We start from the raw sequence: 14,035 nt of genomic DNA, 5'->3' as shown, positions 1-14,035 counted from the left end.
CATTGAGTAGTAGTGATGTAGCCTGCAGAGAGGAAAACTAGTGAAAAATGCTACATACAAGTCATATAATTGCCAGAAATAGTATAATCCCTCATGTACATACACAGCAGTTTATTTGGAAACATCAGCCGAAAATCTTTGGCATGCTTTAAATGTATTTACATGGCAAAAAAGTTTTTTAAATAAAACCTAAAATGCGATTTGAAAAAGAGAATATACAATAGTCTCACCTGAAAACTTCCAACCAGGTACTGATGTGCATGGAGAGGTTTGGAGACATCAAATCCAGACAATGGAAAAACTGTGTACTCTGCACTGTTGCATTAAGGAGAATCTTTTATCTTTGTTATGGAAATTATGCTAAAACATGCTTGTTTGCCAGTACAATATAAATGTAGAGAGTTTGTCCACAAAAAGCTATCCCAACCAGTATATGCTCCGCCTTGTGGGATCTCCACACCAGCTTTTGCTTCTGGCCACCTTAATTTATTTAAATACTTTATTGTAAACTTTCATTTCTCTTCCACTTATTTGTGCTGTTTTGTTTTTAGTTGCACATTGCGCCTCTTCACGACAGATAATTTCTCACTGGAAGAACTGTACGAGGCATGACTGCCCAGTTTGTCTGCCTCTGAAGAACGCGGGGGACAAACGCAACCAACAATGTATGTACAATGAACTTTTAAGTACTTTAAGTATTTTTTTTTGTCCAGATTTAGTGAGCCATTTTATATCATTTTTTTTTTTTTTTTTCTCTACAGCCTTACTTGGTAGTCCACCAGTGTCATTAAGTTCTGCTGGCACAGTGGGAACAGTTGGTAATGTTGGCCAGCCTCCTGCTCCATCACTTAATTCTGCTAACCAGATTGATCCAAGCTCCATAGAGCGGGCTTATGCTGCCCTGGGATTACCATATCAGGGCAGCCAACTGCAAACGCCGTCCCAAACGCAAGTAAAGGGTCAGCAATCGGGACAATCTCCTCAGGGGATTCGATCTATGAACTCATTGAGTAAGACATTTTTATTCACTTCATAATTTCGTACAAGAATGTATTAAATAACGGTCTTTAATTTAAAGGGAATCTGTCACCTACTTGTAGCTCTATAAGCTAAGCTTATGGTCTGAAAGTAATGACTTGCTGAGTCAGGGTATGTGTTCTACTTACCTTCCTCATTGTTGCACTTAAGTGAACGCTGAAAGCCCCTGCTCAGTGCATTGAGCAGTGCTGCTAAGTAGTCCGCCCATTCTAACTTTATAAGAGGATGACTAATTCGTAGCGTGGCTCATTGCACTGCAGCGGCGGCTTTCCGTGCTCACACCAGGGGAACATGTGTGTTATGATATCATTCTAGTAGTTGCATAAAATATTTCTCCATTCTTTTTGTGTAGATGTAAGCTCAGTAGGCGTGAATGGTGGTGTTTCTGTCCAGAGTTCTGGCCTGCTTCCAGACTCAATGCTTCATCCAGGGATCAGTACTCAGAGGTATGTTATTACTAGCTGCTTTATTGCAGTAATTGTTTTAAAATATCTGGATAAGAGTTGATTCCGTAATGTACCTTTTTGCCTAAAGGCTCATTCACACGATCGTGTTTTCATAATGTAATATACACGGTCGCGTGACACAGTAAATGTCAATGAAAGGTAAATGAATTTTCATTGATCATTTCACATTAGCGCGTAAACACTGCATGTAGATACACTCATGAAAAACATTGCAGCAGCGTGAGCCCTATTTTTTGCCATAGGCAGCGTATGCAACGCTGTCCATACACAGTACATTGAGCATGGACGACCATGCATGCACAACCTCACTATCAATCAGAGTGGGGAACTTAAAAGAAAGACAGTCACACTATGCATTACCGCGTGTGAGATACATTGTCATGCGCAGTGCACTCGTTGCAATAAGTGGCGATCTGGCTCATGAGCCTCTCACATGGGCTGGTAAAATGCGTGACCCACATAGCATCGTGATTTTACGCATATGGTCGTGTGAATGAGCCCTTAATTCCACACTTACATATTACTTGATGTTTTGTGAGTTAAATGTCAATTCCCAGTATTATAATCAGATCTCATCTTGGAGAATATGATTAAATCCTCTTACAAATGAGCGCAACACATTTGCTAATAAGTTCCAGTGCTAAAGGCCCCCAGAGTACCACTTTACCATTGTCATATTAGCAATGCCATAAGCCATGTCCACCTGCAATGCATCTTCAGACAGTGCAAGCATGCGCAGATGTGTGCTACGGCCAGTCTCTGCTGTCCTGAATGCGTAGGGCGAGTTCCAGTGGATAAATGCTGGCACGTCTTGTACTGAGGATTGGCTCTGCTTTGCAAATCAGGCGCTTTTTTTAAAGATTCCATAACATCACGTGATATTACAGAAAGAGCGCTGGTCATATGGGAGACTATGCTGGACTGTACCCCCAACAGAATTAGTTTTTTTTCTTTTTCCACCTTGCAAAAAGATGGTTGTGCTTCTGGGGTGAGAACTGATATAAGGATGTTTCTAAACATACAAGGTTGGGGAGTTTTAAAAGAGTGGCCCATGATGGGAAGACCACTTTCGGAGCGTGCTCATGCTTGGAGCATTTGCTGTGTTAACGCACATTTAGTGCGTCGAAAAAGCTAAAAATAAAAAAAAATCGGTATCTTTTTAATGTTGAATGGTTTATGCTACACTAGGGGGAAAAAATTAGCATCTTACACCGTTAATAAAAATGTGCGAGGAAAGCCTTGGCATGGCGTTTACTTAAGTCTTTTTATTTTTTTATGGTATTTTTTATTTATTTATTTATTTTACGGAAGTCTTTGTCTTAGGCCTCATGTCCACGGGGAAAATCAGGCCCGCTACGGATTCTCCATGGAGAATCTGCAGCGGGTCCCTCCTGCCCCGCGGACATGAGCGCTGAAAATAAGAATAAATCAGAATTAAGTCACCTCCTGCACGCTCCGGATCCTTCCTTCTCTGCCGCGTCATCTTCTCTGCGTCGCGGCCGGATCTTCTTTCTTCAGCCCGGCGGATGCGCAGGATGACGTCGGTGACGTGCCCCGCACATGCGCCAGCCCGAAGCAAAATGATCCGGCTGCGACTGAGAGAAGATGGCGCCGAAGAGAAGAAACGGAGCGGGTAAGTAAAATCTGATTTTTGTCTCCCGCGGATCCGGACGGCTTCCATAGGCTTCAATAGAAGCCCGCGGGAGCCGTCCCCACGGGAGACCCGCATGAAAATGGAGCATGGTCCAGATTTTTTCATGCTCCATTTTTTTTTAAAATCCCTTTTATTGACCATCCGCGGGTATTTATCTACCCCGCGGGTGGTCAATGCATCCCTATGGGGCACGGATCCGCGGGCAGGAGAAGAGTTAAAATCTGCTGCGGATTTTAATTCTTCTTTTGCCCGTGGACATGAGCCCTTAATCTGCAGACAGCTTGTTATAAATCAAGAAAAGCAGATGAACAGACTGATATAAATTTCTAGAAACTGCCAGTATAATTTATTCATTTATCAACAATTTTCTAACCTATGCAGAGATTAGGTGTTGGTGATTGTTGAAGAGTTGGTTTAGAACGCGGGTCGCTTAGGTGAATGTTTGGTCATACAATTGCACTTTAGCTCCATTTACTGTCCATAGGAATGATGCAGACAGCACTGTTTTCGGCTATCCCAGTAATCCCCATAGAAAACCTGCCTTTTCTGTGCTTAGGAGTGTCTAGTGGGCTGTCTGACAGTGTTCCCTATATGACTGTATACCATCCTCTGGACTCCTAAGCAAGAAGCGGAGGTTTAAATGATTTTTTTCCCCATAGTACTGTATGTCAAAGGGTTTGTCCCATGAAAAATATTTCATTGAAGTGCAGTTGCAGTAAGGACTCCGACACACTATATGGGCCCGTATGCTGTTCGTTTTAACTCACATGGATCCATGCTATTTTCATCATGCGGGCCAATGGTCCATGCTTAAAAACTATGAGAAGTTTTCATTCTTGTCCGTATCAGGGACATATCAGAATTGTCTTGAAAATGGGGGGTCACTTTAATTATGGGCTGCATTTAACTCTAAACAATTTTCTTTGTTGAGAAGCCCTTTTAATCTGCTTAGGTGGTTCTGCTGTATAGCATGCTGCCCGCAGACAAACTACAACATGAAAGCTTTCCTAAAATGTTTAATCTGCATCTGATTCAATAACTGTTCGCGCTCTTCTTGTAGTGTAATGATGGGCGATGGTAGCAACGTTTCCGCTTTGGGATCTATGCCTACGGCAGCTCCTCCTTCTAGCACTGCAATACGGAAACCCTGGCATGAAGATATAACACAAGATTTAAGGAACCATTTAGTTCACAAACTGTAAGTACTGGTTTAATAACTCAGCATAGCATAAGATACTAGATGTAGTAAAGTATCTTAATTTAGCTTCTTGTTACCGCTGTGGTTTAACACCCTAATGCTATAGGATGCATATTTTCGTCCTACAGCGTCGGGGTATGTATGAAGAGAGATCGTGCGGCTTATCCGTTAATGCAACGCGGGCGCCGGCTGTTTCTTACAGCTGACACCTGGCGGCAACAGCTCTGATATGCCGTGTGGCTGATCGGAGCTGTTAACCCCTTTAAATGCTGCTGTCAATTGTGACAGCGACTTTTAAATTCCCCCGTGCACGCCAGTGGGACTAAGAAAAAAAGTAAAAATAACAGCAATAAAGTTTTAATTATTAACCCCTTGGTGACCAAGCCTGTTTGCGCCTTAATGACCAGGCCAAATTTTGGAAATCTGACATGTCACTTTAACATGAAATAACACCTGCAGACAGGCGTGTCTGATCCGGCTGCGAGGATTCTCGACGCGGGACCCGACCCGAGCGCCTGCAGAGAGCAGCGCATACTCGCCCGCGGCTCCGGCTGTTTGATGTGCCGGGCAGCCGGCGCATGCGCAGAACGGAGCCTGCGGCCGGGCAGTGACGTTTCTGTGCGGGGCTCTGCAAGCCCCGGACAAACCACAGCCGTCTGCCTAAGATTGCATTAGCTAACGCAATCCTATGGCAGCTTTCAAGGGTGGAAATTCCGCGGGAAATCACGCTGCAGAATTTCCGCCCGTCTGCAGGCGGCCTAAAGGTTTTTGCATATCCCAGTGACTCTGACTTTGTTTTTTCACCACATATTGTACTTCATTTAGGTGGGAAAAAAAGACTGATAGAATTTGTGTATATTTATTAAAGTGCCAAAACTGGGAAAATTTTGAAAAAATCGACATTTTTTTTTCACATTTCCAACTGCAATATCTCAAATATGTGCAAATGTAATATAGTAGAAAATAAGAAAAAAACACTGTAGCCCTGCACTACTTGCCAATCAAACCAAATTAAGGTAAACGTTATACCGTATATACCGGCGTATAAGACGACTTTTGAACCCCGAAAAATCTGCTCTGAAGTCGGGGGTCGTCTTATGCGCCGGTAATACAAAAAAAAAAAAGTGTAAAAAAAAAATAAAAAATCATTACTCACCTCCCCCGGCGTTCTGTCGCGCTCCGGCAGGATGTCGCTCGCTCCTCGTCCCCGGCGCAGCATTGCTTTCTGAATGCGGGGCTTGAAATCCCCACTTCCAGAAAGCTAATACACACGCCGTCAGCCGGTACAGCTATTCAATGACAGCATTGAATGGCTGTGATTGGCTAAAACACACGTGGCTTCAGCCAATCACACTATTCAATGACATCATTGAATGGCTGTGATTGGCTGAAGGCGCACGTGTGTTAGCAATCACACCCATTCAATGATGTCATTGAATAGTGTGATTGGCTGAAGCCACGTGTGTTTTAGCCAATCACAGCCATTCAATGATGTCATTGAATGGCTGTAACTGGCTGACGGCGTGTGTATTAGCTTTCTGGAGGCGGGGATTTCAAGCCCCGCATTCAGAAAGCAATGCTGCGTCGGGGACGAGGAGCGAGCGACATCCTGCCGGAGCGCGACAGAACGCCGGGGGAGGTGAGTAATGATTTTTTTTCTCTCCATTGTAATACCGGCGTATAAGGTGAAAGTTGGGGGGTCGTCTTATACGCCCCGTCGCCTTATACGCCGGTATATACGGTATTTGGTTCGATTGACAAGTAGCGCAGGGCTACAGTTTTTTTTTCTTCTTATTTTCTACTATATTATCCGGCCTCTTATGAGGAACGGAGTGTAGCTTTGGACCTGCGTCTCTCCAGCGATCTGGATCTGTGATGAACCGTGGATAAAGCAACTCTTAAGTTTATCAGGAATTTTGGTGCAGACATGATCACCCTAGGGTGACATGTTAAGCACCGGGTGAGTTAATTTATTATACCACATTACCTGCTGTTTGAAGGTGCCAGGCGCGCTCTCCCTGATTTGTATTTCGCAAATGTAATATAGAAATTTTTAATAAGGTATATATTTCAATCTGCTTACTTTATTTTTGGAAAACCTTTTTTTTTTTTTTTTTTTTATAATATAACCATTTAGGAGACGTACAAATGTAACATTAATTAACATTGTGAGGAACACTTTGTTTTCCTGCACCAAGCCAAGATTGCAAAGGCTTATAGATGTCATAATGATAGATACCACCACAAATGACCCCATTTTAAAAACTACACCCCTTAATGTATTCATTAAGGGGGGGGGGGGGTGTCAGGAGTATTTTAACCCCAGTTTTTTCTTTCTTTCAGGAATTCAATTTAGACGAGAAAATAAAATTTTATTTTTGCAAATATGTAATTTTAAATGCAGGATTTTTTTCTATAGTGCACGGGAAAATGAGGATTTGCACTCAAAAATGGACACCCCTGTTTTTCCTGTGCACAGAAGCATACTATTGTGGCCCTATTCTTCTGTCCATATGCACAACGGGGCCCAAACTGGCTTTCAGATCAGACATTTTGCTTGAAGGCAGTTTAGGCCCCATTGCACATTTGTAAAGCCCTTGAGCGGCCAAAACAATAGAGAACCCCAAGAAATGACCGCATTTTGGAAACTAGGCCTCTTAAAAAATTCATCTAGGGTTGTCCTGTGTATTTTGACCCACAGTTTTTGAATGAATCGAAGCAAATCAGAAAGGAAAAAAATTTCTTTTTTTTTTGTCATTTTAAAATTAGATTTTTTTTGTACAGCAGACATATGAATGGAGACTTTCACTCCAAAATGGATACCCCTGTTTGTCCCGTGTTCAGAAATATGCCCATTGTGGCCCTAATCTTCTGTCTGTATGCACAACGGGGCCCTAACCAAAAGAAGCAGCGGGTGGTTTTCAGAAGACATGTTGCTTGAAGGTGATTTAGGCCCCATTGCCCACCCTTGAGCGGCGAAAACTACAGAGAATCCCCACAAATGACCCCATTTTAAAAACTAGACCCCTTAACGAATTAATCTAGCAATGTATTTTGTATTTTGACCCCACCGTTTTTCAATGAATCAAAGCATAAGGAAAAAATTGGGATTTTTGTTTTTTTTGGCAATTGTGTCATTTTAAAAATAGTGTTTTGTTTTTTTCTACAGCATATATAGGAATGAAGGCTTTCACCCCAAAATGGATACCGCCGTTTGTCCCGTGTTCAGAAACATACCCATTGTGGCCCTAATCTTCTGTCAGGATGCATAATGGGGCCCAAACTGATCGGAGCATTGAGCTTTAACTGTCTTAACTTTTACGTGATCGCCATTATCCATTGGATAATGGCGATCACATGACCGAGGACCGCTCACCGCGGCCCCCGTGACATCTTCAAGCTCGGCTACCTTTAGTAGCAAGGAGATTTTAAATTTCCTCTTGCCCTCCCCAGCCTCTGCGCATGCGTGCGCCATTTTGGCGACGGGCACATGCGCGAAAACTGGGGAAGGGTCCACGGATAAGGCTCAGTCATGGGACATCGCCGGTGGCCTTGGTTAAGTAATTTCACCTGCCCTCACGGATTGGATCCCTGATGGGAGGTGAAACTTTGGCTTTTTTTTTACTTTTACGTGATCGTTGTTATCTATTGTATAACGGTGATCACATGACTGGGAACCGTGTACCATGGCACCCCATGAAATCTCCAGGCTCTTGGCTACATTTAGTAGCCAGGTGCGGGGAGATTTAAATTACTCCAGCAATCTGTGGCTTTTGCCCCAGCGTCCGCCATTTTGGTGATGGACTCGTGCGCAGAAGCCAGGGTAAAGTCTGCGGATAAATCCGGGGGCCTTAGTTACCTAATTATATTTCCCCTCATGGATATTTGTCTTACACTTTTTTTTTTAACTGATGGAGGTTGTCAGAAAATCCTCCTCGTTGTGCGGTCATGCAGGTGCTGGGTAAAAAGTTATGGCTTTTGAAAATTGGGAATGAAAAAAATAAATGCAAGCCTTTAAAATGGCTGGTAACTAAAGATTTAAGGACCCATTGCCTCTGCAGATGTCTGATTTTAGTAAACTGTAAACGCCATAATAAAACAATTTGGATCATATTTTCTTAGATTTTTGCATTTTGCTGCTCTTATGTTCCTACCATAAATGTATGAAGTTGAAAACCATTTGTACTAGTTCAGGGTGTATCTCTACATTGTCCAGAGCAGAGTGTGTCACTTTCCAGAGATACACCCCTTAGGTAGGCAATTACCATTTAATCTGTCAATCAGTTATTTTTTATTCATAAATATTGACCAATAACAGGAAAGGCACAACAGAGAAAAGTTATTTTCGCTACAGTCTTTTGTTTCCATCAGTCATTCTGTAATTAAAATAATTTCCAGTTTCAGGAAAGTATTTTTCACATTTAGACTTTCTGATTTTAATTTTAGAGTTCAAGCCATATTTCCAACCCCTGACCCTGCAGCGTTAAAAGACCGACGGATGGAGAACCTAGTAGCTTATGCTCGGAAAGTGGAAGGCGATATGTATGAATCTGCAAACAGTAGGGTAGGTTTAATCATTCAAACAGTATTATGCCTAATCAGTCATGACTTTTGATTTCAATTAATTTTAATGCAGTTCTCCATTGATTTTCAGCTTATTTGGTTGTTAGGAAATTTTACCCCTTTGTATCCGTCTGTGTGTATATATTTGTTAATTGTTCATGCACCGTGCAGCTAGGACGTGTAGATGTCCTACATTTTAGTGGCAAATTGTGTATAGTCCTCTTTCAGTAAAGATATTGGATTGACCCTTTTAGTTCGATCCCAATGAAGTGACGGGAGTAGAAATGATCCAAAGTGATCCCAAATGCTACCGAATGACAGGAGTTAGTTATTTAGATAGAAATGGACCTTTGATGAAATACATTAACCCCTTTTGTGATATCAATTCGACTATATACGTCTTGCACTGAAAAGTTAGCACATGTATATCAGTCTACTACATATGCTATTTATGAATTGGGCTTGTGTCTGATGGCTGGCAACAGCCATGATCAGAGAGACCTGGCTGTTAACACTTTAAATGCACTGACAGTTTTAACAGTGGCATTGAATGTCTAGATCGGGAATTCGATGTCCCCAACAGCCCCGCCATGGTAAAATCGTCATGGTGCCATCCAGGTGTCATGACAGTCTGGGGACTTCTGAAAGTCCCCAGGGTTGTCATGACCTTTTGCCTATCGAAGATGTGCCTGTGGCCTGGTGGCATGTCTTTTATGGGAAGCCCGTTATGTAAAAAAAACCTGTCACTTGTACTACACCATGAACACCCCCAAATCATCAGAATGGCATATGATGTGAACCGTTCTTTCAAGCAGTAAGAAACCTAACACATGATAAACAGCCTATATGTGGGGCCCAGTTCTTCTTAGTATCACCAACTATATGCAAGCAAAATATTCCCATCAATCAAAAACTTTCTAGGTAAACTGGATTTCACTTAATACTTATGATGTTAGCTGTTTAGTCATTCACGACCGCAAGGCGAGCTCCCTCCATGTTTTTTGGTTTTGCACTGCTTTCAGTTTTGTGATATTCATGCCAGTATCAGCCATCGTGTTCTTTGGCAGCCGGGTCTTCTTTTGCCACGGATCTTTCCAAGCATTTAAGATTTTTCTAGCGACTCTGCTCGCATTACATGGCCAAAATCTGTGAGTCTGAGTCCGGTTATCTTGCCCTCCAGTGATTCGTCGGATCTTGTACGATTTGGGACTTATCTGTTAGTCTTGTGTTCCAGGACGTACGCAGAAGCTTTCGCCAGCACCACAGCTCAAACATATCAATCCTCCTATCAGCTTTTTTCCGCAGTCCAGCTTTCACATCCACACATTGCTATGGGTAAAACGATGGTTTTCAGTATCCTGCATTTAGTTGCTATACCGATATCCCTACTTTTCCAGATTTTCTCCATGTTTAGCATCGCGCTTTGCCCCAATGCTATCCTGCGTTTTATCTCTGGCATAGATTCTTCCTCATGGTCAATACTTGAACCAAAGAAGATCAATTCTACAGCCTTGTTGTTTATTTTTGGTTTGAATTTGGACATCTTTTGCAGTTGTCATAACAAGAAGATATCAAGTGCAAAATGTTTAGACAGATCTAACCCCTGTGGAAAAGATAATGCAAGCAGGACAAACAATAGACATGTAGCATTTATGTCAAGCTGATGTTACTAAAGCAACCACAATCAAATAATGTATATTCTATGATAAGGTTGACCCCACCATAGATTCTCCAACCTGGTCAATTTTTGAGCCAGGGAAGATGAAGTCTTGCGCACATTCTATGACATCATTGTCTATTTTGATTTGAATTTGGCCTTTTTTGCAGTTGCCAAAAGTTAAGTAGTCTTTAAATTCAGCTAGAAGCCCATTTTTTCACTTTTCAGTGTTAGGCCTCATGACCATTTGCAGGCACGGATTGCACTGATGAATCCCGCAGTGGAATCTGTGCGTGCCTGCGGCAATGGGGAGGGAAAACACATTTTTCTTACCTCCCCAGACGCTGTGAGGCTCTCCTCAGTGCAGGCTGGATCTGCTTTCTTCTGGACGGTCGATGTGCTCGGCATGCCGGCAGCGTGCCACACGCATGTGCTGTGCATAGCTTTTTGTTAATTTCCTGCTCTCACGCGGATCTATGGCACAGCACAGAAACAGCTGCAATGGGAGCCATCCGTGTGGCAGAGCCGCAAGAAAATGGAGCATGCTGCACTTTCTTCCCGTGCGCGCGACCTGCATGCCGGGAAGAAATCCCATTCGTATGCTTTTAGCTGCCCTACGGATACTAATGCAAGACGTGTGGATTTTATTTATAAAACCCCAGTTCACACTGCCAGCACACACACCGCCAGAATATTGTCAAAACCTCTTGTATTCCTTCAGGACCAAATTATGGTTGCGATCTTGGTGCAATGGTATTACATAGTCTAACGTGCTTGAAAGCTCCTCTGGAAGAAATCTATGTACTATCTCAGCTGCTACTACAGTGGTTAAAGCCAATTTATCCAGACACTTAGCCGTCTTTCCTTGTGTATAATTGGTGTTCGGTGTGGGGCTTCCACGCCGGGCACTCCGGGGCCTTCATTATCTTTCAGGGAATTGTGTGAGCAGCCCATTTTTATGTTTCAATACAAAAGTATTGAATCATGTACAATAATCAGAGTGTTTTCTTGATTGACTAGTCCTGTAGCTGATGAGGGGATGTTCAGTAATGGAGGGGAAATGGAAAGAGGGCTTAAATTCTAATGATTAGTTTTATTTTTCAGTCTAGCTAAGAGCTGCGGGTGGCCAGTGTTACTGTCTGCTTGTAATTACAAGCATCGGCCACTGGGTCTTCTCCCAAGGACATTGTGTTTTTTGGTTTTCTTCTGCCTTGCTCTCCACTGCTGTGTTCCTTTTTTATATACAGTATGCATTACAAAAATACCTCCTGTAATATCAGAATAAAATCTGTTTTGTTTTACTCATCAAAAGGTTTCTGTGCTTTAAAGGGGTTGTCCCGCGAAAGAAAGTGGGGTTCAGCACTTCTGTATGGCCATATTAATGCACTTTGTAATGTACATCGTGCATTAATTATGAGCCATACAGAAGTTATTCACTTACCTGTTCCGTTGCTAGCGTCCCCGTCGCCATGGTGCCGTCTAATTTCAGCGTCTAATCGCCCGATTAGACGCGCTTGCGCAGTCCGATCTTCTCCCTGGTGAATGGGGCCGCTCGTGCCGGAGAGCTGGTCCTCGTAGCTCCGCCCCGTCACGTGTGCCGATTCCAGCCAATCAGGAGGCTGGAATCGGCAATGGACCGCACAGAGCCCACGGTGCACCATGGGAGAAGACCCGCGGTGCATCGTGGGTGAAGATCCCGGCGGCCATCTTGCTAAGGTAAGAAAGTCGCCGCAGAGCGGGGATTCGGGTAAGTACTAAAGTACTAAACTGTTTTTTGTTTGTTTTTTTTTAACCCATCCCTTGTGTTTGTCTCGTGCCGAACGGGGGGGGGGCCTATTGAGAAAAAAAAAACCGTTTTGGCGCGGGACAACCCCTTTAAGACCATTTTTTTTCTTCCCCTCCTCACTCAAAGGCGGAGTATTACCATTTGTTGGCTGAGAAAATCTATAAGATCCAGAAAGAGCTTGAAGAAAAACGTCGTATTAGGATACAGAAGCAACATCTAATGCCCAATACTCCAGGCATGCCCTCTGCAGCAATGAATCAAGGCTCAGGGATGCCCTCAGCACAACCATTAATGGCAACAAGTATGTGTTGTTTTTTTTTCTTCTTTTTTTGAGTATTAAAATCCTGCTGAAACTTCTTTTTAGTACCCATATCAGATATATCTATTACAAGCATGTGACGGATATGATCGTCATAATTGTCTTGTTCTGCTAATCTACCTACAAGATTAGCTGCAAGAGTGAGTCTGTTACCCCAACTGCTGGTTCTGGTGGTACTTTTGAGATAGGTCTGTGGGACTGTCGTGGAGTTGCCTATTGGTGCACCCCGATTGTATGCCCTGATAGATTCCTTTGTCTATTACTATGTTCACTCTGCTACAGTTTTCATAACTCTTGTTAATTTTATGGGAATTATAAAACTGCCATAAAGGACAGTTTGACTGTTCGTGTAGCCTTAGTATTAAAGGGAATCTTTCGCCATATAAATGCTACCCGTATGCCGTATAAAAGCAGCATAAAGTAGTTGCAGCAACTTGGTTCACAGTGGTAATTGCTATAATTCTCATAAAAGCATTCTCTATGTAGGTTGTCCTTGTGTGTAGTCCGCGATGGTCATGAGATGCAGTTGCCTTCGCTGTCCATTAGTAGCTTGCTGTCCTATATGCAGTCTAGGAAAAAGGTGGTGAGGCTGCTGCTGCAGCTTATGAGTCTAACATGTAGCCTGGGATAGCAACTGACTATGAAACGTACAACTGCTGCCAAAGGAACCGCCACCACTTAACTTGTGGTCCCACTAGTATAGATATGGGGACGGATTCCCTTTAAGGTTTGTTTATACGCTCGTGCATACGGCAGTACTTTATTCAGCAGGGACAATTCAGCTTTAAAAAAAAATTGTGTTTTAGAAAAAAAAACGTAGCCACATTATTTTTGGTTTAATATGCATTAAAATGCTTTCTACCATCTTTTACTGTTTAGATGGTCCTGTTCAAGACCAAAACATGATGCGTGCTAATGTTCCAAATCAAATTGTGAATCCTATGCCAAGTCAATCAGGTAAAATATTTAATAGCATGTTGGATTTAGAGATGTGATTAACATTTATGAATTTGGTAATTGAAACGCTTTGGGTATGTTCACACAGGCATAATAAATTCACGCAAACGTAAATTCTCCTGATGCATTTTTGCAGGCAAACTTGAGACTGCTTTGGATTTCTGCTGTGGACTTGCAGTTTTCACTGCTGCAGACTACCCCATTTAATGGGGCTAATCGTTTTACAGCTATCTGCTATGAAAGTTTTCTTCCTATTGCAAACAGTGGGAGATAGAATACAGTGTTCTCACGCATTTTTCTGCACCTAATGTGTCAGAATCTCTATTCATATCCGAATCTGTGCACTTGCGCTGCTTTGTTTTTTTTTCTCACATGGCTGAGAACCACATGGCAAAT

The 14,035-nt window shown here is 42.7% G+C and overlaps 1 protein-coding gene across 1 annotated transcript in view; it reads left to right on the top strand.

Moving 5' to 3' along the window:
• EP300 (E1A binding protein p300) overlaps positions 1–14,035 on the top strand; it is a 103,859-nt gene that overhangs the window by 23,365 nt on the left and 66,459 nt on the right. The window contains exons 5-11 of the mRNA XM_066596196.1: positions 552–665; positions 762–1,010; positions 1,391–1,484; positions 4,220–4,357; positions 8,804–8,921; positions 12,490–12,664; positions 13,562–13,639. Coding sequence (XP_066452293.1) covers positions 552–665; positions 762–1,010; positions 1,391–1,484; positions 4,220–4,357; positions 8,804–8,921; positions 12,490–12,664; positions 13,562–13,639 — 966 coding nt within the window. The remainder of the gene's footprint in view (positions 1–551; positions 666–761; positions 1,011–1,390; positions 1,485–4,219; positions 4,358–8,803; positions 8,922–12,489; positions 12,665–13,561; positions 13,640–14,035) is intronic.

The sequence above is a fragment of the Eleutherodactylus coqui genome, chromosome 3 (genome assembly GCF_035609145.1).
Source record: "Eleutherodactylus coqui strain aEleCoq1 chromosome 3, aEleCoq1.hap1, whole genome shotgun sequence".
Lineage (NCBI taxonomy): Eukaryota > Metazoa > Chordata > Amphibia > Anura > Eleutherodactylidae > Eleutherodactylus > Eleutherodactylus coqui.
This window is presented reverse-complemented; position numbering and strand designations above follow the sequence as displayed.